Raw genomic sequence first — 27,268 nt, forward strand, 5'->3', positions numbered from 1 at the left:
GGCTGTCATCTTTATGGGAGCAGATCACCAGGTCGTTCTTCCATGGAGCCGCTCAGTGGGTTCACACTGCAACCTTTAGGTTAGCAGCCGAGTGCTTACCCATTGCACCCCCAGGGCTCCTTGGCTTATAAAGAGATGAACCTTAAAGCAAGCGAAAAGACAAGCTGATGGTGGGAAAGAAATCCGTAGCCCCTGAAATGTAAAGTTCTCCTCAAGATCCATGGAAATCAGTTGAACGGAAAATGAGCCACAGAGGAGGACAACCCAAAGGCCCCCGAACTCACCCCAGTCATCTGGGAAACACAAAGTCACGACGAGATGCTGCTCTGTCCTCACCGGGCTGGCAGAGACTAAAAAGGCCGGTGGGGCTGTACTGCAGCCGGGGATCCTAACAAGGCCAGCTCCTCCGGAGAACGACTTGGCATCTTGCGAAGTAGAACACACGTACTTTGTTGTTGTTGTGAGCTGCCGCGTCCACCATGGGTGACCCTGCTGGTATTTGAAAACACCAGTGGCATGTCTTCTACCATCACAGCAACACACAAGCCACCATGGCCAACGGACAGGTGGGCGGCAGCCACGCACCTTGCCCCAGTGATTCCCCTCTGGGGCTCAGGCCCTGGGAACACCCTCACTGCCAGTGAACCCAAAGGCAGTATAATAGGGGAAACAGCAACAAAGCAAGCCATCGACAACCCAAACACCTGTTCACGTGGAAATGGGCCAGGAAGTGGCACGCTTATACCGTGATGCCTTCCCGCTCAACATCAGAAGACACTCCAACCCACAATGGACTGTCTGCAGAGCAGTCACACTGAAGCAGAGGAAGCGGTGACAAGTCTCAGGTGGCACCGAGTGGCTCCCTGTGGAGAGGGGGCACAGCTGGGAGGGACACGTGGGTGTTCTTTGTTGTTGTTGTTAGGTGCGGTGTCATCAAGTCAATTCCAACTCATGGTGACCCTGTGTGACAGAGTAGAGAGCTGCCCCATAGGGTTTCCTAGGCTGTGGTCTTTACGGGAGCAGATTGCCAATTCTTTCTTCCGTTGAGCTGCCGGGTGGCTTTCAGTTAGCAGCAAGTGCTTAACCATTGTGCCACCAGGCCTCTAGGATATTCTTTAGACCCTGTATGTACCCAGTCATACTCTTTGTTGTTTGTTGTTGTTTTTAGTTGCCGTTGAGTCAGCTCCAACTCACAGCAGCCCTGTGTACGACAGAATGAAACGTCGTCCAGTCGTATGCCACCTTCATAGTCATTGGTCTGCCCATTACTGTGGCCACTGTGTATTTTGAGTGCCTTCCAACCTCGGAGGCTCATCTTCCAACCCGGTATTGGACATTGTTCTGTTGTGATCCACAGGGTTTTCATTGGCTGATTTTAGGAAGTTGGCCAGGCCTTTCTTCCTAGTCTTAGTCTGGAAGCTCTGGTAAAACCTGTCCACCATGGCCGACGCTGCTGGTCTCCCAATACCAGTGGCATAGCTTCCGGCATCACAGCAACGCGAGAGTCACCACAGTACAACAGACTGACAGACTGGGGCGGGGAGCGGGGGGATGGAAAAATCCAAACGATGGTTGCAAGTTAAGCTCCCCTCTTTCCTCCACCCCGGTATTGCACATTTCTCTCCATAGGACTGACTACCGTTAGCAGGCTTGTGTGTAGCCCTCCTTCTCCAGTGCGTTCGCCAACATAGAATTTTCTGTAGGGATGGAGGAACGTGTGTGTGTGCCTGTCATGCACATATGTGTGTGTGTCCCTATGTGTCCCTGTATACGCATATTTCTATGTGCGTGTGTGTACGTGTGTGTGTATGTGCATGTCTGTCTCTGTGTGTATGTGGGTGTGTCTGTGCGAGTCCGTGCATGTGTGTGTGTTGTGGGGTCTTTTCTGTAACTCTGGCCCTTCGAAAGAGAAAGTGTCCACTCTGGGGCCTCCGAACAGGCGGCCACAGCTGAGAGGGTGCGCGCTGCCGTCAGGAGCTGACTTGGTTAGCCCGTCCCTCCCCAGAGCCTTTGGGCAGAAGATAAATCTCGCGGAAGCATCACATAACAAGCGTTCCCTGTCAGGAACCAGGCAGAGCCCCGCGTCACGGAAGTGAGTCACAGACTTCAGAGTGGCTCCCAGCCTTCCTTTACTGCCAGCTTAATGTCCCTAAAAGCTGTGAGTGCCGAGTGACGCTTCAGGGCCAGTAGCGGGGTGCTGTCCTGTGCTGTGTTTCCAGTGCGTGTCACGGGCTTGAGGGCATGTTCCCTGTCACTCAGGCACAGACTGGGACAGCGGCTCCCGTGCTGGGGGTCGGGGGAGGCCGCGGGTGAAAAGACTGGGCCTCCTAGTGCGGTGCTGTGGGCCCTGGTGGCTGTTCCCTGCTGGCTGTCCCCCGGCCCACCTACTCTCCATCCCGGGCTCCCTACCCCGCCCCAATCCCATGTGGGGCCCAAGCAGAAGGCAAAGAAGGCAGCCCATATCTGTTCACCCTGGTCTGCATCCCCCTGCCTGGCCCTGTTGGCCGATTTGCCATGTCAACAGCGCTTCCCTCCTCTGCCCTGTTGTCTCGTGAGGTATCTGCTGTCCTTACCAGTAACCTCGTGGCCCTCACCACCCACCATGCAGCCCAGGGACAGACAGAGGGTCAGTGAGGAGCAGAGCCAGGCCTGGGCCCTGGAGAGCTGCATCCCCCCGGCACTGCCCTGTGTCAGATCCTGCCTCCCCTGCCCCGCCACATGTTCTAGGCAGGGGCTGCTTTGGGACCCCCTGTGAGGGTCAGTGGGGACCCAGGGCCTCAGAAGGCTGACCACCCCTCTCAAATAAGAGAAGGAAACGGGAAAAGTTCAAAAAGAGCTCCTGCTCACAACAGCCTAGACCTTCCTGCATGGAAGCTAGAAACGGAGAACGAGGCCCTGGACCTGGGTGGGGGGTGGGGAATGCCCTGAGCTCACTCATGGGCACAGGCCCCCCCACATCATGCGTTCACCCGCAGGACACCCTACCTCCGGGTCAGCCCTTCCCTGCTGCCTGACTGGGCGCTGGCTTGAGGCTGTAGGTCCCTGGCTGGAGGAGCCTGGGGGACCTGTCCTTTCCCTTCTCGCCCCCCCCGCCTTCTTTGTTGCCTGTCTCATTTCCCGTCCCTCCTTCCCTCATCTCTCACCCCTTTTCCCCCTTCTCCTCTCCCCATATGCTTATTGAGCACCCACTGTGTGCCAGGTGCTCTGAGTGTGAGTTCTGAAACCCTCCTGCTTCTGGATTCTGAAAGGGGTTCACACCCCAGGCGTCCATGGCCGAGACGCTGCCATCTGTAGCTGGCTGGGCAGGGGGCAGCCGTCTTGTCCTTGTGGTGAGCAGCGGCCATGCCCAATCCAGGCTGGGGGAGCGTCACTGCGATGTGCAACAGGGAAGGAATGCAGGCTTTCCTGAGAGAGACAGAGCTGTTCACCTGCACGTGCCTTTCACGCTAACAGGAGCAGGCTCTGTGGGGCCACCTCAGCTTCATTCTTAGAAATTAGAACTGAGGCCTCAGAGCAGGGGGCCGTGAGCTGTGCGTACCCCACGTGCCCCGCACAGACTCACACAGACCCCCGTGCTCCCCACATCACCCATCAAGTGTGGGCCTCTGACGACCTGGCCTTCCTTAGCTGGCCACCAGCCCACGGTGCTCTGGCTGCCCAGTGTGCGGACTTTCTGCGAGCGGAGCGCCTGGTCCCTCCTTCCTGGCTGGCACCCTCCGTGTCCAGCTCCCAGCCTGACTCAGGCAGGGGCGCGTTTGTTGTGGAGCCACCCACCTCCAGCATCTGAGGGGAGAGGCCATCCTCAAGAAAACACTGAGGGCCACCTCAGTCCGCTCCCTCCCCCTCTGGACAGCCTCATTCATGAGGCGTAGACAGTGGCATCGGAGGGCCCAGGGAAAGGACACATGCCCAGGCACAAGAGGTGGTCAAGTCCCCTTGAGGGGGGCACAGGCGTCAGAGGACCCCGGAAGGCTACCCGTGGAACATTCCAGACCAGAGGGGGCAGGACTGAGGCAGGCCCGGTGGGCCCTCCAGCATTTGCTTCATCACTTGTCTCTCTTGAGAAACATGGCATGTGTGCTTGCCAAGGACACGGCGTGCCATAACCCTGCCCGTGTGGCTGCAGTGGGCAGATGGGGCTGGGGGCAGGTGGGCAGGGGACGAAGGCGAGTGTCCGAGCCCAGAGCCTCTGCAAGGTGCTCGCAGTGGAGGAGGTGCTGTCCTGGCACAGGCGAGTTGGGTGGCATGTCTTGTGTGCTTCGTTATGGCCACGAGGGGCCTGCTGGGAGGGGAGGGTCCTCCTGCCCCGTCTGTCCCAGGGGTCAGCGTGGGCAGAGTTAGGAGCTCAGCCCTCACCCTGAGGCGCTCTGTCTTCCCAAGGTCGTCTGCCTGGTTCCGGCTGGTTCCGTCATGTTTGGCTATGGAGCAGGGGTGACATATGGCCGGGGTTTTTATAGTAAGAGTAAAATGCAGATGCCATGTTTCAAGCGAGAGTTAATTAGGCTTCACGTTGTCACTGAGTTAGTGCAAAGAGGAGAACTCCTTTTCCCTTTATTTTTCCTTATTCTTCTGGCCTCGTTGGGGGAGGCATAAGCTGTAAGGTGCAGCGATGGCATTCACCTAGGGCTGTCAGCAGGACGGCCAGCTTGTCCTGGTCACCTGGGCCCTTGCCTGTGTAAACATCGACAGCCCCAAACCGGGATGATTGGTCACCTAGTTATTGTTGTTAGGTGCCGTCGAGTCGGTTCTGACTCACAGCGACCCTACGCACAACAGAATGAAACACTGCCCGGTCCTGCGCCATCCTCACAATTATTGTTATGCTTGAGCTCATTGTTGTAGCCACTGTGTCAATCCACCTCATTGAGGGTCTTCTTCTTTTCTGCTGACCATGTACTCTGTCAAGCATGATGTCCTTCTCCAGGGACTAATCCCTGCTGACAACATGTCCAAAGTATGTAAAACGTAGTCTCGCCATCCTTGCCTCTAAGGAACATTCTGGCTGCACTTCGTCCAAGACAGATTTGTTCGTTCTTTTGGCAGTCCGTGGTATATTCAGTATTCTTCGCCAACACCACAATTCAAAGGCGTCAACTCTTCTTCAGTCTTCCCTATTCATTGTCTAGCTTTCACATGCATGTGATGTGATTGAAAATACCATGGCTTGGGTCAGGCGCACCTTAGTCTTTCGGGTGACATCTTTGCTCTTCAACACTTTAAAGAGGTCCTTTGCAGCAGATTTGCCCAATGCAACGTGTCTTTTGATTTCTTGACTGCTGCTTCCATGGCTGTTGATTGTGGATCCAAGTAAAATGGAATCCTTGACAACTTCAATCTTTTCTCCATTTATCATGATGTTGCTCATTGGTCCAGTTGTGAGGATTTTTGTTTTCTACCTAGTTATTAGCCACACTTTATGTGAGGCCTGGGGACACGTAGACCAGGTGTGCCCATTCTCCAGGTGTACCAAGTAAAGCCCCGAGGGGTCCAGGGCCCAGCTCAAGGCGTCTGCAGCTCAGTGGGCTGCCAGGGGTGGTCATACTTGGGGGCAGGGGTCCACGATGCCAGCACTAGCCTGGGGGAGGCGTTCAAGGCTCCACATGGGGAGGCACAGGTGTGGGAAGAAACGTGCCCTCCGCCAAAACACGGCAGGCGTGCACCTCCAGCAGCTGCTGTAGCAAAGCAACACATAGCCCCTCAGAGCAGACCGATCTTCACAGCTCTGGGGGCCCAAAATCTAGGCATCAGCAGGGCTGCCTCCTTCCAGAGGCCTTTTCCAGCTTCTAGAGGCCGCCCACGTTCCTCAGCTCGTGGCCCCCTCCTCCACCTACAAAGCCAGCAGTGTGCAACCATCTGGTTACTTCCTTCGTAGCCACCTCGTACTGTGGAGGGCACCGTGGTCACAGGCCTGAGGGTTGGGATGTGGCTGTCTGGGGGGGCTGTTGCTCTGTCCCTACAGCACCATGTCACTGTGATATGATTGGCTGTCAGCCCTTCCTGGCCCCAAATCAAAATGGCTAGGCCTCAGGGCCCCTCCCCCAGCAACGCCCTGGGACAGCAGGGGAGCCACCTGGGCTTCGCCCTCCAGGGCTCATTGGCACTTCATTTGCTCCAGCGACCACTTATTTATGATCTCCTTTGCATTGCCATTTTTCAAAAAGTCTACAAGTGTATGCATTAGTTGTTGAAATAGACTAAATTGAGATACATATGAAAAAAATAAATGTGGCCAGTCCCCTGCCCCTCCTGGGGGCCAGACATTGGAGCAAGCCCCAGGCAGTACCAGTAGCCATCAGGTCAACTCCAGCTCAGGATGACCCCGTGTTTGTCAGAGTAGAACCGTGCTCCAAAGGGTTTTCAAGGCTGCAGCCTTTTGGAAGTAGATCGACAGGCCTTTCTTCCCAGGTACTTCTGGGTGGACTCGAACCTCTAACCTTTTGTCAGCAGCTGAGTTTGTTCGTCATTTAAACCACCTACCCAGGGACAGGAGCCCATAAGCAAGCACAGTGTTCCTTCCCAGTTGCTTTTTGATTACTTGCCTGCTCACTTACTGACATTTCCAGAAGGCTCATCTCCTCAGGCCCCTCGCAGAGCCCAAGGGTGGGTATCCCCCTAGGCCTCGCTCCAGAGGAGGCCACAGGGGCTCCGAGGGGGTCAGCTTGAAGCATCGCTATGATGTGAACCTGCCCAAAGCCTGTGTTCCTGCCCGGCCCTGCTTAGTCCCCAGTTAGCGCCATCCAGGTGCAGAACTCTCGCAGGGGCACTGGCGTGCTGGGGTGTCTCTGTGTCTGCCCCTCTGTGGTGGTGTCAGTGGGACCCACCCCACTGGGGCCTGTCCCCTGGTTGTTGGCAATGCTGCAGTGCCTGACCCCCTCAGGGGCTGGGGTCGGGGCCATATCAGGGCTGCAACCTGGGGTTGGGGTCCACGTTGGGGCTGCAACCCAGGGCCAGGGGGCCATGGCTATAGCCGGGTGTCGGGGGGTCATGTCTGATGCCACAGCCTGGACTTGGGGAACCATGTTTGACCCTGCATTCTGGGTGAAGGGGCTGTGTCTGATGCCATAGCTTGGGATCGGGGTGGAGGGGGGCCATCTCCGATGCTGCAGCCTGGAATCAGGGGACTGTATCTGGGACCACGGTCCGGGGACTGTGTCTGGAGCTGCAGCCAAGATCAGGGGGCCATGTCTGGGGCCACAGTCCAGTGTTCAAGGTCAAGTTGCTCGTGGGGGATGCAGGCCAAGATCAGGGATCGGCCCCTGACCGTCCCTCCTCTCTCCCCGCAGAGGATGGGAGGGGCAAGCTGCGGCTGGCCAAAGGCAAGAGCGACCGGAAGAAGAAGAGCTATGGCCCCCTGCACCCCCACCTCCCCCTCTTGCCGCCCCCACCACCCCTGCCGCCAGCGCCCCTGGTCCCCTTTGCCCCTGAAGGGGCACCCCTACCACCACCCTTGCTGGAGCCCCCTGTGCTAGCACCAGCCCCCACAACAGAGGAGGAGAGCCTGTCGCCTGCGGCCCTCAACGTGGTACCCCCCGAGGCTCCTGGCGGGGCAGAGGGCGAGGCCAAGCCAAGGCCCATCATCCCCATGCTGTATGTGGTGCCCCGCGGCGAGCGCCCGGCCGGCGACAGGGAGCACCGCACCTGCCAGCAGGCCTTCGAGCATTTCGTCCAGAAGGGCGGCGCCTGGCCCGAGCCGGCTGCTCCCATGGAGCTGACACTGCAGGAGGAGACCCCCACCCGGGCCGGGGATATGCAGGTAGGTATGGGACCAGGTTGTGGGGGCCCCGCCCTGATGCTCTTGCACTGTGCGCCCAGGGGTGACTGGGCCGAGGACGCTGAGGGTTGCCAAGACACTAGAGCCAGAGGATGTTGGCCCCGCTGAGCTCTGCGCCTGGGCCACGGTGGCGCCTCTGGAGGGGTGCGTTGTGTGTTTCAGGTGCCGTCCACGTTCTCGAAGTTGAAGATGGAGATCAAGAAGAGCCGGCGCCACCCGCTGGGCAAGCCACCCACCCGGTCCCCGCTGTCGGTGGTCAAGCAGGGGGCCTCGAGCGATGAGGGTGAGTGCAGACAGGGTGGGTGGGGCAGGGCTTGTCCAGGTGCCACTCCGGCCTCTGGATTGGAAGAGGCTGGGCCTTATCCTCTTTTTGGGGGAAGAGCTTGCAGAAGGACCCTCGTGGGGGCGGGTATGTTGTGGTGTCACCTGTACCCGCCCCCTGCAGTGGTGTCCGTGGGAACCACCCTGCTCTGGCTCGTCTCTCTGGGTTCCTGCCCCTGGCCACGTCCACCTGCATGGCTGAGGGAGACCCCGGCGTGAGGCTGTCACCCTGTAGCAGTTTTTCTCAGGGACGCTCTGTGCTTTGATCTTTTCGCCAGGCTGCCCATGGTGGGAGGTGATGCCAGGCCGGGAGTGGCGTCCTGGCCTCTTCCTGGTGGCTATGCACAGCATCAGGGCCAGGAAAGGCCATGACCAAGGCTCCAAGTTGGGGTAGGGGTGCGGAGAACCTTCTATCTAACACTTGGCCAAGAGCCACTGTTCTGTACAGAAACTCTGCTGAGCAAGGTTTTCATCTTCTGTGCCTGCCTGCCATTTAAGATGCACGTGGAATCTGAAAGTGGCTTCTTTCCTTCTGACCTAACTTGAGGGCTGGGGAGGGTGGCATTCTAGAAGCAGTTGGAACCACGTGCGGGGCCCTGGCCGTGGCCCTGCGTCCCCTTGGGCAGGCAGTGGGTGGCTCCCACTTTACACTTGGGGCGGCTAGTGTGGCCGCTCTTTCCAGAACATGCCCCAGGGCCTCACGGGGGCTGCAGCACCCTCCCTGCCCACCTCCCCGACGTGATGTGGCCCTTTGGGAACGAGGCAGGGTCTCAGGGCCCCAGGCCCCATGGATGCCTCTCTCACCTTCACTTGGGGAGAAGTGTTGTAGGCACAGGGTCACGGAGAGCCGTGGCCAGGACGGGGTGTAGGAGGGGTGAGGAATTCACAAGTGGCATGAGGGGTGCGCAGGACTAGGAGAGGGGGCAGAGGAATCGGTCATAAGGCAGGCTCGGGGCTTTTCTGGAAGTCTTTAGGGCTGAGGTTTCCCTGGGTGGTGCAAACAGTTAACATGCTTGGCTGCCAACCGAAAGGCTAGAGGTCCCAGCCCACCTAGAGGTGCCTCAGAAGAGAGGCCTAGTGATTTACTTCCCCAGAAGCAGCCACTGAAAACCCTGTGGAGCTCAGTTCTCTGACACGCATGGGTCGCCCCGGGCCGGGGTCAACTCAACGGCAACTGGCTTTTGCGGGCTGAGGGTAGGGGTGGCATGATGACACCTGGGCGTCAGAGGCTGGGGGTGGCGGGGCTGTGGGGACCCATCCTCATGGATGTGGACATTGGCTTCCCTGGCCCATGGGCTCTGGTGGGTGAGATTGAATGGGACTAAGTTTGTGTCTCCCTCCCCTGCCTCCATTCTCCCTTGTCCCCGCCGGCCCTGCCCGTTTCCTTCCAGAAACACTGCCTTTCTCTGGGGAGGAAGACATGAGTGACCCCGAGGCCTTGAAGTCACTGCTGTCGCTGCAGTGGAAGAACAAAGCAGCTAGTTTCCAGGCGGAGAGAAAGTTCAACGCAGTGGCCGCCCTGACCAAGCCCTACTGTGCTGTCTGCACCCTCTTCTACCCCTACAGCCAGGTGAGGGCCGCCGGGCGAGGGAGGGCCGCCGGGCGAGGGTGGGCCGCCGGGCGAGGGAGGGCCGCCGGGCGAGGGTGGGCCGCCGGGCGAGGGTGGGCCGCCGGGCGAGGGAGGGCCGCCGGGCGAGGGAGGGCCGCCGGGCGAGGGAGGGCCGCCGGGCGAGGGAGGGCCGCCGGGCGAGGGAGGGCCGCCGGGCGAGGGAGGGCCGCCGGGCGAGGGTGGGCCGCCGGGCGAGGGAGGGCCGCCGGGCGAGGGTGGGCCGCCGGGCGAGGGAGGGCCGCCGGGCGAGGGAGGGCCGCCGGGCGAGGGTGGGCCGCCGGGCGAGGGTGGGCCGCCGGGCGAGGGAGGGCCGCCGGGCGAGGGTGGGCCGCCGGGCGAGGGTGGGCCGCCGGGCGAGGGAGGGCCGCCGGGTGAGGAAGGGGGGCCGCCTGCCATGGGGCTCATCTGCTCCTGCTCCGCCCTCGCTTTGCTTCCAGAGAACTCCCAGCACTGCTTGGCAGGTGTGAGCTTCTGTTTGGGGTGATGGAAGAATCTGGGAACAGCAGCGATAGCTGAACGACATGGGGAATGTAATTAATGTCCCGGGATCGTACGCCTGGTGGAAACCCTGGTCACGTAGTGGTTAAGTGCTACGGCTGCTAGCCAAAGGGCCGGCAGTTTGAATCTGCCAGGCGCTCCATGGAAACCCTGTGGGGCAGTCCTACCCTGTCCTATAGGGTCGCCACAAGTCAGAATCAACTCAACAGCACTGGGTTTGGTTTTGGCGTCTTTTGGGTTGTACACCTAAAAAAAAAAAAAAAATTTTTTTTTTAATTTGAAAATGGCGGATGTTTTGTCATATATATTTTGCCAAAACTTTTTTTTTAATAGAGAAAGGAAGGCCTTTGTGGTGCAGCAGTTAAGCGCTCGACCACTCAGTGAAAGGTCAGCAGTTTGAACCCACCCAGCAGTTCTTCAGGAGAAAAGACCTGCTGATCTGCCTCCATAAAGATTACAGCCTAGAAAACCCCACGGGCAGTTCTACTCTGTCACGCGGGGTCGCTGTGAGTTGGGGTCAGCACAGCACTGTCAGAGTCTTGTCTGGAAAAGAAAAATCAAGGGAAAAGAGAGAAATGCAAGAAGGGCAGATGAGGGGCAGGTATCACAGTCGAGAGCCATGGCTGGAGGGGGCAGCCCGGTGCCCACCTACCATTGAGGGTGGTGGCTGGGGCAAGGTGGAGCCCTCGGCAGGGTGGTGGGCGCAGCTGGGGCTCTGCTCATGGGGCTGCCGGGGATGCGCCAGCTTTTAAGTCTTCCAAGAAGGTAACTTACCGACATGCATTTCTGCAGAAAAAGCTCACGAGGGGGAGTGGTATGTGACAGGGAAGGGCCCTTGGGAGGAGCCGCCGATGGCTGTCCAGCTGGAGACTCCACCCAGCCTGAGTTTGGACAGCCCAACAGGTTGCAGTTGGTGCCCCTGCCACATCTGCAGGCTGAGGGGCGGTGTGGATGGGGCCTGGGGACCTCTCAGCTCCAAGTATGCCTGCAGGGTGACGAGGGGCAGGCTGGGGCAGGGCAGAGTCCACCCTGGTGGCTGGGGTCCCTGCCGTGTCTCTGCTGGCATGTCTGATGCCCACTCTGTGCCCAGGCCCAGTGTCCCGTGCCTGGGGTCCCTGCCGTGTCTCTGCTGGCGTGCCTGACATCTGCTGTGGCCACAGCCTACCTTCCAGCCTTTTCCTTCCAGCCTGGATGCCTGCCCCGCCCCCTTCTTGCTCTGCTTCTCGCCGTAGCCAGGTGGGCACTGGGGAGGCAGCCCTGCTGTGCCCAGTCTGGGCTGGAAGCTCTTTGGGGCTCTCCACACATGCAGGGTGGGGTGTGAGCCCCTGGTGTAGCCACACGCCCCTTCTCCTGCTGTGACATCTGCCCCCACCACTCAGCTCACACTGTGCTATCTTGCAGGCCTCCTCTACCCACCCCACCCCAGCCACCCGGCCTTGCTGGGCTGATTTCTATTCACTCTTAAGTCCATCTCTTCCAGGAAGCCTTCGTGGCTTGCTGTCTCAGCCTGCTTCCCCATCCCTGCACAACTCTGCCCTTGGGGCAGCCCCATCGTGTTTGTCGGCCGTAGACACCACATCTCCAGTCCTGTACGTCTTGGCTCGATGCCTGATGCCCTGTACCTTGTTAGTGGAGATGCCCGGGTGGACCTCACACCCCAGGCCTTGCTCTGGGGTCTGTGCAGCGAGAGGAGATGAGAGTCTGTGTGCCCTAGCCGAGGGTGGGGAGCCTGTCACGGTCCTGCCACAGAGCTGCCGGGACCTGCATCTCAGATGGGACCTGGTCTTCTGGCCCTGAGACCGTAAGATGCACCATCAAGGTGTCGGCTCCGGGCACTCTCTTGTGTGTTGTCAGAGAAGTTTCTGGGCATCATAGTCTGGGAGCTCTGGTTGAAGGTACAAATCTTTACAGTGGTCGTGAGGTAGAGCCGCCGTGACTGACTTTAATCACATGCCACTTCGTTAGTGCAGGTTTTAAGTGGGTGTGGAGGCAGCTGCTATTGAGTCCCGGAGCCCTGGAGTCAGCCACCAGCGCACCTGCCTCTGTGGTCGCTGGCCATGTCTGCCCTTGCTGTCCTTTATGAGTGACAACTGCTAGGCTGGAGTGCCACCTGTGCGGAAATGAGCACAGACGTTCTGCAGTCTCCGCTCCGGTGAAGGCCAGGACCTCCCTGGGACCCCAAGTGTTGCTGGGGCACGGGTGTGCAGGGCACGGGTGTGCAGGGCACGGGTGTGCAGGGCACGGGTGTGCAGGGCACGAGTGTGCAGGGCACGGGTGTGCAGGGCATGGGTGTGCAGGCTGTGGGCATGAAGGACCAGGTGTATGTGCAGACTGTGGGTGTGTGGGCCACTGGCGTGCAGGCCCAGGTGAGTATGCAGGCTGTAGGTGTGCAGGGCCAGGTGGGTGTGTAGGCGATGGGCATGTGGGCCGTGGGCATGCATGGCCATGGATGTGCAGGGCCAGCTGGGCATGCAGGGCCATGGGTGTGCAGGGCCAGGTGGGCTTGCAGGGCTGTGGGTGCACAGGGCCAGGTGGGCATGCATGGCTGTGGGTGTGCGGGGCCGGGTGGGCGTGTGGGGCCGTAGGTGTACAGGGCCAGGTGGGAGTGCGTGGCCGTGGGTGTGCAGGGCCAGGGGGGCGTGTGAGGCTGTAGGTGTGGAGAGTTGTGGAGTGCAGGTCACAGAGCTCTGGCCTTTGCCCCTGATGGGCTGCCAACCCCTGGGGCCTGGTGTCTCAACCACGTATAGGGAGGGCTGAGTCCCCTCAAGTCAAGCACCTGGGTGTCCACACTGCCCACGCGTCCTTGCCTCTCTCGGTCCCAAGCCAGGCCCAGATGCGTCGTCCTCTTGTGTGCCTCCGAGTCATGGCCGGGGCTCACGAAAGCGGACCCTCCCTGCCTCTAGGGTCTGGGGAGCTCGTCTCCGAGGCCACCGCCATCTGACGGGCAAACCGGGGTTGGGGCTCCCAGTGGAGGCTGGGCACAGCTGACTTGGATCCTGGTGCCGTGGACAGAGCGTGGTCATCACCATCCCGTTTATTCATTTGTTCAACAAGTTTCTCCTGGGGGGTGGCTCCATGAGGCACCATCCAGAGACTGGGGATATAGCCATTACGGGGCACAGGTTGGAGGGGACAGCCGAAATAAGAGTCCAGATAACTGCCCAGGTGGTGGTCAGCACCGTGGAGACAGACAGCACTGGTCACTTGGGTTGGGGGGCGGATCTGCAGCCAGAGGAGTGCAGAGATCTGAGCTTTAGGCAGAGGGCACTGCCTGAGGCAGGACCTGGCATGAGGAAGGAGGAAGCCATGGGCCCAGGCAGGCGAGACAGCCAGGGGGAGAGCAGCAGGGCCAGCGTGTGTTGGTGCTGAGCCTGGACATGTTACCAAGTGGGCTGGAGCTGCTGGTGGCTGCCTGCAGAGCAGGAATTGTGGGACTGAGGGTTTGGGTGGGGCCGTTGGGGTGAGGAGGAGGCCTTGGGGGCTCGTTTGGAGATGGAGCTGGCAGGGTTTTCTGGAGGCCGGGGAGAGGAGAGGAGGAGGGGGGCTGGTTTGGTCAGCACCACTGGTGCCCCTCACACACCCAGGGGTGTCCTCAGAGTTGTGGGTAGCGGGCCACGTGGCACCTAGTGAAGGGTCCCCCTACTGACAGCAGGCCTTGTCCCTGCAGTCCCTACAGCCCGAGAAGGAGGCACCGCAGGCCACACTCGGGGAAGGCCCCACAGCAGCTGCGCCACTCTCCAAAAGTGGACAGAAGACAAGGCCGCTGGTCCCTGAGATGTGCTTCACCGCGAGTGGCGAGAACACCGAGCCACTGCCTGTGAACTCCTACATCGGTGACGATGGCACCAGCCTGCTCATCGCCTGCGCCAAGTGCTGCCTGCAGGTCCACGCCAGTGAGTGTCGGGGCCCCAGGGGTGTGCTCTGCCAGGGGCCCCGGGAGGGTGCCGGTGAGGGAAGGCGATACCCTGCTTCACACAGCGCCCCTCCCGCCACAGGCTTTTCTTTGGGGTTGCAGGCAGGACACAGTGTCACCAGCTACAGCTCAGGCAGGCCTTGGTGCAGGTCCCCCAATTTCTAACTTCCTCCATCCTTTCTGTAATGGGATTGGAGGCTGTGCTCATGCCCTGGACGGGGAAAGTTTGGTCACTCAGGAGAACAGCCCAGCACTGTGGGCCACTTACAGGTCAGGGGCCCACACCAGCCCGGGGCGGGGCGACGCAGAGGCCAAGTGTGTCCAGGGGTAGGTGGGCATGCTGGGGGCAGGGCTTTTCCTGTCCCCTCCATCCCTGCTATTTCCATCCCTGCCACTCACGCTCGCCTCACTGACCATGGTGAGAAGTGGGCCAGGAGTGCCCAGAAGGATCAGTGACGCATTTCACGGCTTTCCGGAAACTGCTCTTTCTGAAATCTTTCTTTGCCAGTCGGCAAAACAAGGTGGTCTTCCAGGGCCAGAGGTTCTTGCCCTGCACCCTGGCCAAGGCAGGTGGCTCCTGATGGTTGCTCTCCCGATCAGCCTCCTTCTGGAAGGTTCTGTGAGCCCTGCCCCCTCTCCTGGATCCAGGAGGCAGCAGGAGGAGATTAGGTGCCTGCCAGGTGCCCCAATGCTTCCAGACTCTGGGATCTGGGGCTGGAGTTTGGAACTGGGGGGTGAGATGAGATACAAGGCCTGTTAGCCATGTGATTTGTCCCTGGTGCTCCTGGCCACTCTGCCCCAGACCCTGTAGGCTGGCAGAGCCCTGAACCCTGCAGGCCGGCGGCGGAGCCTGAGGCAAGGAAATGGATGTCTGTCCTTTTCCAGGGCGCAGGGGTGGGGGCGGCCTGCAAGATTGAATCCCAGAGCAGGAGGAGCGTGTGGTTTTGCGTGCTCCTGCTGAGGGAGGCAGCGATAGATCTCTGTCTGCCACCTCCCCTTCGGTGGCCTAAGCAGTAATTCTGCCTGTCTGCTGGGAGCTGTCACTCTGCTGGCCTGGGTGTGAGGTGCAGCCCCACCAAGGCTGGTGTGGCCAGGTGGGAGGGGACAGGCCAGGTGAGCAGTGAGCACTCACTGACTGACCTTGGGAGGCCTAAGGTCACAGCTGCCCAGACAGCAAAACAACTTGATTTCAGCCTTGTAGGCGGCAAGTTCGGCCCCACTTGGCTTGGCACACACGTCTCCGTTGAGGATTGCCGTTAGGGGGCAGCCCCCCCTTATGGCAAACTTGGCTGGGTGCACCCAAGGGACAGTACAGGGACCCTCTCTGCCAGCCCCCTTCCCCTTCCTCATGTTGTTCAGCTTGGCCTCTGGGCACCCGGGGTGCCTCCACACTTCCTCAGTCAGGGCCGACCCACACTGCAGGACTTCTGGAAACCCAGCTCTGCCCACCCCCTGCCAACAGAGCCCCCTCCCACTCTCAGAGCCCCCTGTCTGGTGGGCAGTGGCCTTGAGTGAGGCAGAACCCGCCCGTACCCGCCCCTTCTCAGTGCTCTCTCCCCATGTCCTTAACCCAGAGCCGCGCTCTTCAGTAGACCACCTTCGCGATCTCCGGTCTGTATTCTCAGCAGCACAGTTCTGCACAGAGCGTGGCCCAGGTCTGCGCGGCAATGCCCTGTGGCCGCTCGGAGCCCAGCCCAGACCTTCCTCCGTGGCCCACAGCTGAGTGCCCAGAACATGGCCCTTCTAGCTCAGCTGAGTGGGGCCATCCTCTTTGGGGAGCTGAGGTGCCGCCCTGGCTGAGCGCGTGACTCGGCAGGGGCCCTCCTTTGTCCCCTTGTATCCCGCTTCCAAATGAGCCATTCCAGGCCCGCGCCCCAGACTGCCCTCCCCACGGCCGGTGCGCAGTGGCCTGCGTGGAGGAAAGCGGGTGGCGAGAGCACGCCTGCGACACTGGGCCGGCTCCGGAAGGCCGCAGCATTGCGTATGGTATGGCCCCGTGCCGCCCTGCATCTCAGCACCCGGTCTTCCAGGTTGCTACGGCATCCGCCCCGAGCTGGTCAGTGAAGGCTGGACGTGTTCCCGGTGCACAGCCCACGCCTGGACTGCGGTAACTTTTGCCCTATGGTGGGGGGCGGTTCTGAAAAGCTGCCACCCATTGGGAACGGGACTGGCCCAACCCCGACCCCACGGGATGTCCGGGGCTGCTGTGGTGGGTGGTTGGCCTCAGGGATTGGAGGGACTCTGCCCAACCCCTCACGGCAGTGTGACCTGGGGCTCGTGTGGTGGGCGGCCGGCCCCAGGCATTGGGGGCACTCTGTGGGCCCCTCATGCCATGTCTGGTCCTGCAGGAGTGCTGTCTGTGCAACCTCCGGGGTGGAGCACTGCAGATGACCACCGACAGGAGGTGAGTGAGCCGCCTGTGCCCCGGCAGAGTCCTGGCTCAGCTCTCACCAGGGGTGTGGCCCTGGCTGGCACCCTGAGCTCTGAGCCTCCCCATCCCTGGGTGGTGGTGAGAGGCTGGGGACAATGAGAGAGTCAGCAATTGTCAGCTGTCACCTCCACGCAGCTGTCCCATGTGTGGGTGGGGTGGGCAAGGATGAGGAGCGACGATGAGTGCCTGCACTGAGAGACAGTCCCTTAAGCACAGGCCTCACTGTTTAATCCTACCACAGGGGCAAGGTGGGTGCATCGTCCTGCACGGACTATCTAAGTGTCCTGCCCTCACCTCTGCCCCCCTGCTGCTGGCCTGGCCACCGGCTGTGCTGGGTGCTGGACTGAGTGTCCTGAGGAGGCGCACCCGTGAGGACCTGGGCGCCCCTCCCTCCCCTTCCAGGTGGATCCACGTGATCTGCGCCATCGCGGTCCCTGAGGCCCGGTTCCTGAACGTGATGGAGCGCCACCCTGTGGACATCAGTGCCATCCCCGAGCAGCGGTGGAAGCTGGTGAGTGTCTCTCCTTCCCCAGGACATTCCTCAGGTGTGGGCTGGGGCCTGCCATGTGCGTTTGAGATGGATCTGCGTGCCCAACTGGGGCCAGGCAGGGAGCTCCTGGCTCCTCCATCCTGGGCCAAAATGCCAAGGGTCACAGCGAGGAAGCAGACGAGATGGGTTGTTAGTTTTGTTGTTGTTAGGTGCCATCCTGTCAGTTCCAACTCCTAGCGACCCTACGTACAACAGAACAAAACACTGCCCGGTCCCGCGTCATCCTCACAATTGTTGTTACACTTGAGCCCATTGTTGCAGCCACTGTGTCAGTCCATTTTGTTGAGGGTCTTCCTCTTTTTTGATGACCGTCTACCAATCATGATGTCCTTCTCCAGGGACTGATCCCTCCTGATAACACGTCCAAAGTGTGTGAGACGTAATTTCGCCACCCTTGCTTCTAAGGAGCATTCTGGTTGTACTTCTTCCAAGACGTTTGTTCATTCCTTTGGCAGTCCGTGGTATGTTCAGTATTCTTTGACAACACCATGATTCAAACATGTCAATTCTTTGGTCTTCCTTATTCATTGTCCAGCTTTTGCATGCCTGTGAGGCGATTAAAAACACCATGGCTTGGGTCAGGTGCACCTTAGTCTTCAAGGTGACGTCTTTGCTTTTTAACACTTTAAAGAGGTCTTTTGCAGCAGATTTTCCCAGTGCAATGCGTCGTTTGATTTCTCCACTGCTGCTTCCATGGCTGTTGATTGTGGATCCAAGTAAAATGAAATCCTTGACAACTCCAGTCTTTTCTCCGTTTATCATGATGTTGCTCATTGGTCCAGTTGTGAGGATTTTTGTTTTCTTTATGTTGAGGTGCAAGCCATACTAAAGGCTGTGGTCTTTGATCTTCATCAGTAAGTGTTTCAAGTCCTCTTCACTTTCAGCAAGCAAGGTTGTGTCATCTGCATGACGCAGGTTGTTAATGAGTCTCCCACCAATCCTGAGGCCCTGTTCTGCATATAGCATTAGTTTTAGCATACGTTTGTTTTGGAACGGGTCACACAGACATGCGGTGCACAGTCAGAAGATGCAAAGGTACCCCGTGAACCCCAGCCGCCTCCCAGGCAGCGGGTTTCCTGGTTCCTCACACACCTCTCTGCAGGTGCTCTTTGCACCTTAGAGCAGTGGGTTCCGGCCCCACCTTCTCTGTGTGACGGCAGGTAGCCATACATTCCGCTCGCCCCCTCCTTTGTTGGACGCTGCACCATGGAGCTTGAGCCGGTGTGACCACATGGATGGACTCAGGTCACGGGACTTCCCCTCGGCGTGCACGAGGCCCCCCCCTTTAAAGAGTGCATGCCATCCCCGGTCATGGTGTCTGGCCCGCCTACTGGGGGCCCCCTGTGGTACCTCGGAGCCCACGAGCATCGACAGTGAGCTCAGTGCTGGCAGACCCCTCGGCCTCCCTGCCCTTACCCCCCCTCTGTGAGTGGGAGGCAGCAGTCCCTGCCTTACTGGCCGCAGTGAGTGCTCACTGTACCACCTGAGCATTGGTGGCAGCCCTGGGCTCGTCACTGCAGCCTCTTTGCCTGGGCTCCAGTCACCTGCCCTGACAACGTTGCGTTCGATCTACACTGCCCATTGGGCGCACCGGGACTTGGCCTACTCTGGAGGCGAGGAGCCGGGGCTCAGAGGAAGCAGCTCCTCTGGCCCGGGCTTGGTGGCCCCCCTCTGGCTGCCCACCACCTGAGGCCTCTGGGACCTCCCCACAGCCACCTGCAACTATGCTTAACTGTTCCTGAGACCAGGCCTCCCACCAGGCGGGGACATGGCCCAAAGAGAGACGAGGGAGACCCAGGTGCCTGCGTGGGGCTCAGACCCTGCGCATATGCGGGCAAGCCACCTTGTTGGGGGCATCACCGCTGAGGCAATGGCAGTGGATGAGGGTGCGTCCTCTTGAGCCTCTTGGCCATCTCGTGTCACCCTGGGAGTGGGCCTCAGCCAGGACCACCAAGTGGCACAGGGCAGCGCCAGGGCCTGATGGGGAGGTCCGATGAGGAGGGAGCCCCCCCACCACAGAGCCCGGGCTCCCCATGCAGTGGTGCCGTGCCCATGGGCTCAGGAACAGGGGCTGGGGTACTGCGCTCAGAGCCCACAGCTTGTGTGGCAGGGCAGCTCGCCCCTGACGTGGTATAAAAGGCGCCATTACTCAGGTGGAGTGATGGTGCAGCGCTGGCGATAAGTCTCCCCCACGCTTTATGGGTCATCTGACATCTGCGCACACAGCCTCTTCATTACCAGCACTTGTAACGATGAATTAAAAATCCTTTTACAGGAGGCCCACTTGCACTGCTTAATGGAGCCACACAAGGAAGCAGGCACTTAACTCCTGCCTGCCCGGCACCCACGCTGTCTGGGGCCACAGGGGCCACCAGCTCTGGGCGCCAGGGTGTTCTGGCGGGTCAGATGTGAGCTAGGGTCAGCCCCCAGCCGAACCAGGTTGGTGGCAGATGGGATCACCCACCACACCAGGCTGGAATGGTTCCTGGCAGTTGGTGGGAGCATGCCAGAAGCTTTCTGGAGGAACGATGAGGCCTGGGTGGGGACTGAGATCAGCTTGGGTGCAACATGGCCCCATGGGGCAGGAGGACACACCTGGGGGGTGACTGGTCCCCCCTTCCCACTTGGCCCTGCTGTGTGGTTAAGGGTCCCCTCATGTCAGGCTCCAGAGAGAGAGAAAGAGTCTCCTGCTCCCCTCGGGCACCAGGGTGTGTTCCCAAGCAGATTGGCAGCAGCCGTCGTGCCCAGGCTGCAGAAGGCAGCAGACATGGTGCCCACATGTGGCGAGTCTGCAGTCCCCGCCGGTGGAGGGCCCTCAGCTTCCTCCCAGACCATGCTCTGCACAGACGCCGCTGCCCTCCGGCCTCTGACAGGTCGGGTGCCCTCAAGGAGACTGAGGCCAGAACCTGGGAACCAGACTCTCCTGGAGACCCGCCCAGTCCTGCCCCACAAGGGCTGACAGAAGGACCAGCTGGTAGATGCGGGCCACACGGGCCCAGGAGCTCTGGGGCAGACACAGCCCCCATGGCCTCACTGGGCAGTGTGTTCAGATCCTTCAGTCCGGGATGCCAGGACATGATTCAACTCACATGGGGAGCCATGAGCAGCTGACCCCGCTCCCGGCCTACGTGAATGCACCCCTACAGCCACGGACGCCCCACCTCTCGGCCTCCCATCGGCCCCTCGTCAGCAGAGATGGCTGTGAGTGACTGCAGTGGAGGCCCACGCTGCCCTGTGTGCTGGGTGCTGGCCCCCGACAGACCATGACAGAGGGCCTGGCTCGCGTTCTTCAAGACGTAGACACTCAGATGTTGAGCTGCCAGCCCACGGGGTGGACATGGTCTGTGCCCACGGACATGGACATGGACATGGGCTGTGGATGGTTACTCTCAACAGGGTCTCAGGTTTCTCCTGGGTGTCTCTGAAAGTTCCTGGAAGCTTCTGGATGTCTTCCCCTGCACCTCCCCATGGGTCCTCCCCCACCCTCCCATGGTTCCTCCTCTGTTGCCTGCGCCCACCACCCTGTCTCAGGTACCTTTTGGCCTCGGAGTGAGGCGGCCTTGCCAAGCTCCCTGGGAGCCCCGTCGGTGAGGGTTAACGCCATCTCTCCGCTCAGCTGCGTGGGGCCTGTTGTACATCAGCGCCGTCCCTGCCGTGAGAGAATTAGGTATTGACAGTTTAATAATGAGCTCGCATTGCCTTCGATCGGCCTCAGGCGCCACGTTCCTGCAGCGCCCTTTGCTGCTGTGCTTATCTGGCTTTTGAACACGGTTTATGGAGTGATAACGGCCGCTTATTAAATGCTCAGGATGACGAGCAGCAGGGCCCAGGGCCTGGCGGCTGCCAGCCAACTGGGAGGGCCTGTGGTGAGGCCACTGCCAACAGCTCCTCAGGGCTTCTGCCCTGCACCTGGGTGCTGACACCGGGCAGAGAGGGGCAGGGGCCCAGGTGGGAGTCTCACCTGCTGTAATTGCTCTTGAGTGCCTTATTTTTTTGAGATAAAATTGACATGACATAAAATTCACCGTTTTAGCTGTTCTAAAGTGAACAGTTGGGTGATTTTTAGTACATTCACAGGGTTATGCAGTCCTCACCACCACCTACTTCCAGAACATTCTCATCACCCCCGAAAGAAGCCCCGTGCACATTAGCAGTCACTCCTCATTTCCTCCTCTCCCAGCCTCTGATGTTGCTGGGTGTCACTGAGTCAATTCCAACCAATCGCCACCCCGTGTGACAGAGTAGAACCGCCCTGTAGGGTTTCCTAGCCTTTAATCTTTATGGAACAGATTGCCGGGCCTTTCTTCCGTGGCACTGTTGGGTGATTTCAAACCACCCATGTTTTGGTTAGCAGCGTGTGCTTAACCACTGCTCCACCAGAAGTCTTTCCTAGTCCCTAAAAAGCAAACAAAATCCATTGCCGTCGAGTCAGTTCCAACAGAGCAATCCTGTAGGACAGAATAGAACTGCCCCATAGGGCTTCCAAGGCTGTAATTTTTCTGGAAGCAGACTGCCACATCTTTCTACTGAGCAGCGGCTGGGGGATTCCAACCACTGACCTTTCGGTTAGCAGCCAAGCGTTTAACCACTGCACGGCCAGGGCTCCCACTGATTGACTTTCTGTCTCTCTGGGTTGGCCTGCTCTGGACATTTCAAAGGCGGAATCCCACATGATGTGGCCTTTTCTGTCTGCCGTCTCCCGCAAGCATGGTATGGTGAAGGTTCACGCATGCTTAGTGTGTCAGGGCTTCCTTCGTCATGGCTGGGTCTCTGGCACCTGTCCAAGGCAGTTAGGCAGAGGGGTCAGTGGAGGGGAGCCCAGGTGAAGCTTCACATGCTCCATGCAGCTGGGGGAGAGGGGAGCCTAGAGGGCCTCGGTGGAGGGATGATGGGGTCTGCCTTGCCCAGGGCCAGTGTGTGCTTTTCCTAGAGTGCTCTTCTGAGGCTGGCAGTGCGAGGGCGTGAAGGGTCTGGGCCTCCAGGCAGTCCAGAGCCCCCCGTCTCATTCCTAGGAGACAGTGCCAGCTCTGGGGGTCATTCCTAGGAGACAGTGCCGGGTCTGGGGGGTCGTTCCTAGGGGGGACAGTGCCGGGTCTGGGGGCTTTCTAGGAGACAGTGCCACATCTTGGGGGGTCATTTTTAAGAGACAGTGCTGGGTGTAGGGTGTCGTTCCTAGGAGACAGTGCCGGGTCTGGGGGTCATTCCTAGGAGACAGTGCCGCGTCTGGGGGTCGTTCCTAGGAGAGAGTGCCGGGTCTGGGGGTCGTTCCTAGGAGACAGTGCCGGGTCTGGGGGTCGTTCCTAGGAGACAGTGCCGCGTCTGGGGGTCGTTCCTAGGAGAGAGTGCCGGGTCTGGGGGTCGTTCCTAGGAGACAGTGCCGGGTCTGGGGGTCATTCCTAGGAGACAGTGCCGGGTCTGGGGGTCGTTCCTAGGAGAGAGTGCCGCGTCTGGGGGTCGTTCCTAGGAGAGAGTGCCGGGTCTGGGGGTCGTTCCTAGGAGACAGTGCCGGGTCTGGGGGTCGTTCCTAGGAGGCAGTGCCGGGTCTGGGGGTCGTTCCTAGGAGAGAGTGCCGGGTCTGGGGGTCGTTCCTAGGAGGCAGTGCCGGGTCTGGGGGTCGTTCCCAGGGGACAGTGCTAGGTGTTCGGGTCGTTCCTAGGGGACAGTCTGGGGGCCCAGTAGGGGCTCCCGGCTGGGGCAGCGTCCCCGCACAGCGCCCCCACTGCTGCCTGTTCCCACAGAAGTGCGTGTACTGCCGAAAGCGTATGAAGCGGGTGTCGGGCGCCTGCATCCAGTGCTCCTACGAGCACTGCTCCACATCCTTCCATGTGACCTGCGCCCACGCCGCTGGCGTCCTCATGGAGCCGGACGACTGGCCCTACGTGGTCTCCATCACCTGCTTCAAGCACAAGACGGGAGCCCACACGGTGAGTGACAGCCCGCGCCCCCGCCTGCCCGCCCACCCTCGCCGGCCCCTCTGAAGGCCGCCCTCCGCCTTCCCAGGTCCAGTCCCTGCGGGCCGTGACCTTGGGCCAGATGGTCATCACCAAGAACCGCAATGGGCTTTACTACCGCTGCCGTGTCATCGGTGCCGCCACGCAGACCTTGTACGAAGTGAACTTCGACGACGGGTCCTACAGCGACAATCTGTACCCAGAGAGCATCACCGTGAGCTGGGAGGGGGCTGGGAGGCAGAGGGGGCCGGAGGGGCAGGGAGGGGCCTGTCCCTTCAGGAGGCAGGGCGGGGAGGGAGGGGCCGTTTCTCTGAGGGTGGGACAGGGTGGGGAGGGGGCCCGTCCCGGTGGACTGGCCTAGGTGGGGGAAGCTCTCTGTTTCTGCAGTCCTCCCCAGCTTGCAGCAAGGCAAACTGCTGGGGACTCCAGTCCTCTTTTGTTGTCAGCTTACAGTATGACTTCAAGCAGGACTCTATAAACAGCACTTCCCTCCATTTGTGCGTCGGTGCTTAGGCAGTGGGGAGGCTGTAACCTGGTTAGGGAAATGGGAGGCCTCACCTCACTGTTCCGTGTCTGTAGAGTAGAGACTGCGTCCGCCTGGGGCCCCCTCCCGAGGGTGAGGTGGTGGAGCTGCGGTGGGCAGACGGCAACATCTACAAAGCCAAGTTCATCTCCTCGGCAACCAGCCATGTCTATCAGGTGAGCCCTTGAGGCCGTAACAGCCCTGTTTCCACAGATACCCAGAGGGGTGAGGATCCTAGGCGGGCAACTGCTGTTTTTATTGAATTGACCAAAGCCCCAGGGCTCATGCTGAGGTTGGGGCACGGGGTGGGGCCTCTGCTTGTCCCCCAATTCTGAAATTGGGGTAGTTACCTACTTATGCTGGAAGGGACCTCGGCTGTGTGATATTTTTCTCTTTAGGGTTGTCTTCTGATATTTAAAAAAAGTAAAGGTGGTTGTGGGTTTCTTTCCCAATTGGGGGAATCACACTTGATAGAGAAATTATTTTAAAATGTGGAATTTTAGAAAAGTCACCCACATCTTGAAGGCCCTGGTCACGCAAACGGTGAACACACTCGGCTGCTAACAGAAACATTGGCTGTTCGAGCCATCCAGAGGCACTTTGGAAGAAAGGCCTGGCGGTCTACTTCCGAAAAATTGACAGTTGAAACCCTGTGGGGCAGTTCTGCTCTGACACACAGGGGGCGCTATGCGTCGGTAGTCAACTCAACAGCAGCTGGTGGCTACGTTCTTTCCCTGCATCTTCCCTAGGTTGGCTGTGTCCCTCTTCTCTGTCACATCTGTTGTTCTCCTGCTGCCCTTATTGGGGGGTGGGGAATGAAGGTTCAGAGGAGTGCTCAGAGTCCCCGAGATCACACAGCAGGTCGACAGAGCCGTCCCGACCTCAGCTGCCTCCCTCACCCCATGTCCTCTGGGCAGCCGTCCCAGCCCGTTTCTTTGTGGTCTTTGAATTTAGCCCTTTAAGGTGAAAGTGAAGGAGAGAAGGAGCGACCCCACAGCTGTGCCAAGGCCACGGTCAGGAGGCAGTGCTACAGCTTTGAGGGAACCCTGGTGGTGCAACGGTTAAGCACACGGCCACTGACCAAAAGGTTGGCAGTTTAAATCCACTGGCAGCTCCCCTGGAAAAAGACCTGGCAGTCTCTTCTTGTAAAGATCACAGCCTAGGAAACTCTACAGGGCAGTTATGCCGTGTCACATGGGGTCACTGAGTTGGAATTGATCGACGGCACCCAACAATGGCAACCATAGCTCTGCACTACCTTAGGGTCACAGGAGCACTGGAGTCTGGTGCCCCCTGGGCCTGTACCATCTGTGGCTTGTGTTTTCCACCCTGGCCTGTTGCAGCTGGTTGCCCCAGCAGGAACCTCCAACCTCACCTGTCCCCCTGAGAATGTGGCTTTGCCCCACATCCAGGATACCAGGGCCGCAGGCTTCCAGGCCATCAGCAGTGCGTGAGCTGGCTGATGAAGGCGCCTGCCTGGGAGATCCTGACCACAGATGGTCCGGACATTACTGTCGCTGCTCGGCCCTGCCACTGGGGAGGCGCCCACAGCCCTGGGGTCCCGGGAGGTGCAAACAGTTCTGGAATGCCTGGCGATCTACTTGAGAAAAATCAGCCAATGAGAACCCTATGAAGCCCAGTTCTGCTCTGACACCCAGGGGCTCAGCATGAGTTGGGATCCACTGCCCCGCAGCCAGTAGGATTGTGTTTTGCTCAGTGCAGGGGCAGCGTTAATTTGCACCCCCCAACACACGGGGCAGTGGGCCAGGAAAGGGAGGGTGGAGGGCAGTACCTGCCGCGGCCAGTCTGCCGGCTCGGCTCTCCACCTCTCCCCCCACTTCAGGACAGCCCGGGCCCATGGGTGGTAGCAGGAAAGCACCCAGCCCAGACCCTGGCAGGAGAGATTTGTAACCCAGTCGCGGCCCTGCTTCCCTTGCACCCTGGAATCCTGCTGGTCCCTTACCTCCCTCCCCGAGCCCCCGGATTCCATGCCTGCCTTTGGTAGGTGGATTCCACCCAGGATTTGTATTGCTTGGCATTTGGGACCCACTGGGAACAGCCTGGCCTCCAGGAGTGGACTAGTCCTGGCTGATGGGGGCGGGGTGGGGAGGTTTCCGCTGGCTGGATAGCCCCTTCCAGCCATATCCCCGTCACAGCTCCCCATTATAGCTGGAAAGGGCTGAGCTGGGAGTGGAGGAGAGCACCCCATGGGAATAGAATGAACTGCTCTTGAGTCTTGTAGGAGCCCTGGTGGTGCAGTGGTTAAGCACTCACTGCTAACTGAAAGGCTGGTGGTTTGAAGCCACCTAGTGTTCCACAGGGTGATGGGCACTCCCGTAAAGATTTTTAAAAACCAAACCCTTTGCCACTGAGTGGGTAACAGCTCATAGAGCACAGAGTAGAACTGCCCCATAGGGTTTCTAAGGCTTTACAGAAGCAGACTGCCACATCTTTCTCCCGCAGAGCAGCTGGTGGGTTCAAACCACCGACCTTCTGGTTAACAGCCCAGTGCTTTAACCACTTAGCCACCAGGGCCCCTCCCGGTAGAGATTACAGCCTAGGAAAACTCTATGGAGCAGTTCTGCTCTGTCACATGGAGTCTCTATGAGTCGAAAACTGACTCAACAGCACCGACAACAACACCCAGTCTCACTGGGGACGGTAAGGCCGGCTCCATCGCCGTGATCCGTTCCGTTCAAAGGAAAATAGGCCTTCACGGCTTCAGACAGCATCGGTGCTCACTGCACGTTCTCGGTGCTGTGCGCTGTACCCGTCCTCGGTGCTGTCTGCTGTACCCGTCCCCGTGAGCCTTTGCAAACAAACACCAACCCGTTGCTTGTCTTTTCTGTGCGGGGATAGAATATCATGACAAACTGTGTCTGGGATCCACAGTGATGAGGCCCGGCTCCATGGAATTTCCCAGTTTCACCTCAGAGACCTCCCACTGGGAAGCAGTCTGATTAAAAGAGCCCCCAGTGAGCAGTGACCGAGGCATGAACGACCAAATACTTCTCCTTTCCTGGGGAGGCCTGCCTTGGAGAGAAGGGCTTCAGGATGGCAGGGCATCTCTCTGAGTGAAGATATTGTGGATTGGACAGTTGGGGTAGTCCCCTCAGAGGCCAGGGGTCCATGTCCAGGCCAGGGTCACCAAAAGGGGCGTGGAAAGTTCCTTCGAGAAGTCAGGCCAAGCAAGTGCTGGTATCTCTTCCTCTGTCGGGAAACGTGTGAGGATGATAGAGCAGATGTAAATAAACTAATAGTCGTGCTTGGAAATGAGAAAGGAAGCTCCTGGTGGGTCCCTTAAAGAAACAGACGGAAGCTGTCAGGTGCCCTGGCTGGGGAGCAGAAAGTTGCCACCTCTCGGGTGGGCCTTCTCCAGAGAACTCTCTCACGTCACGAGACCCCTTAGGATGGCCAGCAACAGGAAGAGCTCCCCCTGCGAGGAAACAGAGCTAATAGAAGCAGTCACCACACAGCTTGAACACAGGATTATTTAATATCTTCAAGGTGCTGGGAGTTGTGGGAGATTACATCCCTGAAATGGGGGCGGGGGGTTATTAAGTCAAGCACGGGCGGTTATGAAAGAACTGGTAATGATTCTGGAAATGAAAACGGTGGTGGTGGCCGGCAGGATGCCTGTGAGGTGGTGGTGGGGCCTCTGTGCCTTACAATCCCAGGGCACACCATTGTGCCTGATGGAG

General features: G+C 59.4%; 1 protein-coding gene across 4 annotated transcripts in view; it reads left to right on the forward strand.

Moving 5' to 3' along the window:
- KDM4B (lysine demethylase 4B) overlaps positions 1-27,268 on the forward strand; it is a 216,400-nt gene that overhangs the window by 184,985 nt on the left and 4,147 nt on the right. For 3 of the 4 annotated variants that reach the window (XM_064280337.1, XM_064280339.1, XM_064280338.1), the window contains 10 exons: positions 7,284-7,753; positions 7,934-8,054; positions 9,484-9,662; positions 13,867-14,092; positions 16,143-16,219; positions 16,461-16,516; positions 16,946-17,054; positions 22,832-23,017; positions 23,094-23,258; positions 23,624-23,743. In XM_064280337.1, the coding sequence (XP_064136407.1) occupies positions 7,284-7,753; positions 7,934-8,054; positions 9,484-9,662; positions 13,867-14,092; positions 16,143-16,219; positions 16,461-16,516; positions 16,946-17,054; positions 22,832-23,017; positions 23,094-23,258; positions 23,624-23,743 (1,709 nt within the window). Of the gene's footprint in view, positions 1-7,283; positions 7,754-7,933; positions 8,055-9,483; positions 9,663-13,866; positions 14,093-16,142; positions 16,220-16,460; positions 16,517-16,945; positions 17,055-22,831; positions 23,018-23,093; positions 23,259-23,623; positions 23,744-27,268 lie in introns of those variants that run through there. The other variant, XR_010321175.1, reaches the window with a different exon arrangement.

Source organism: Loxodonta africana, chromosome 3, assembly GCF_030014295.1.
Source record: "Loxodonta africana isolate mLoxAfr1 chromosome 3, mLoxAfr1.hap2, whole genome shotgun sequence".
Lineage (NCBI taxonomy): Eukaryota > Metazoa > Chordata > Mammalia > Proboscidea > Elephantidae > Loxodonta > Loxodonta africana.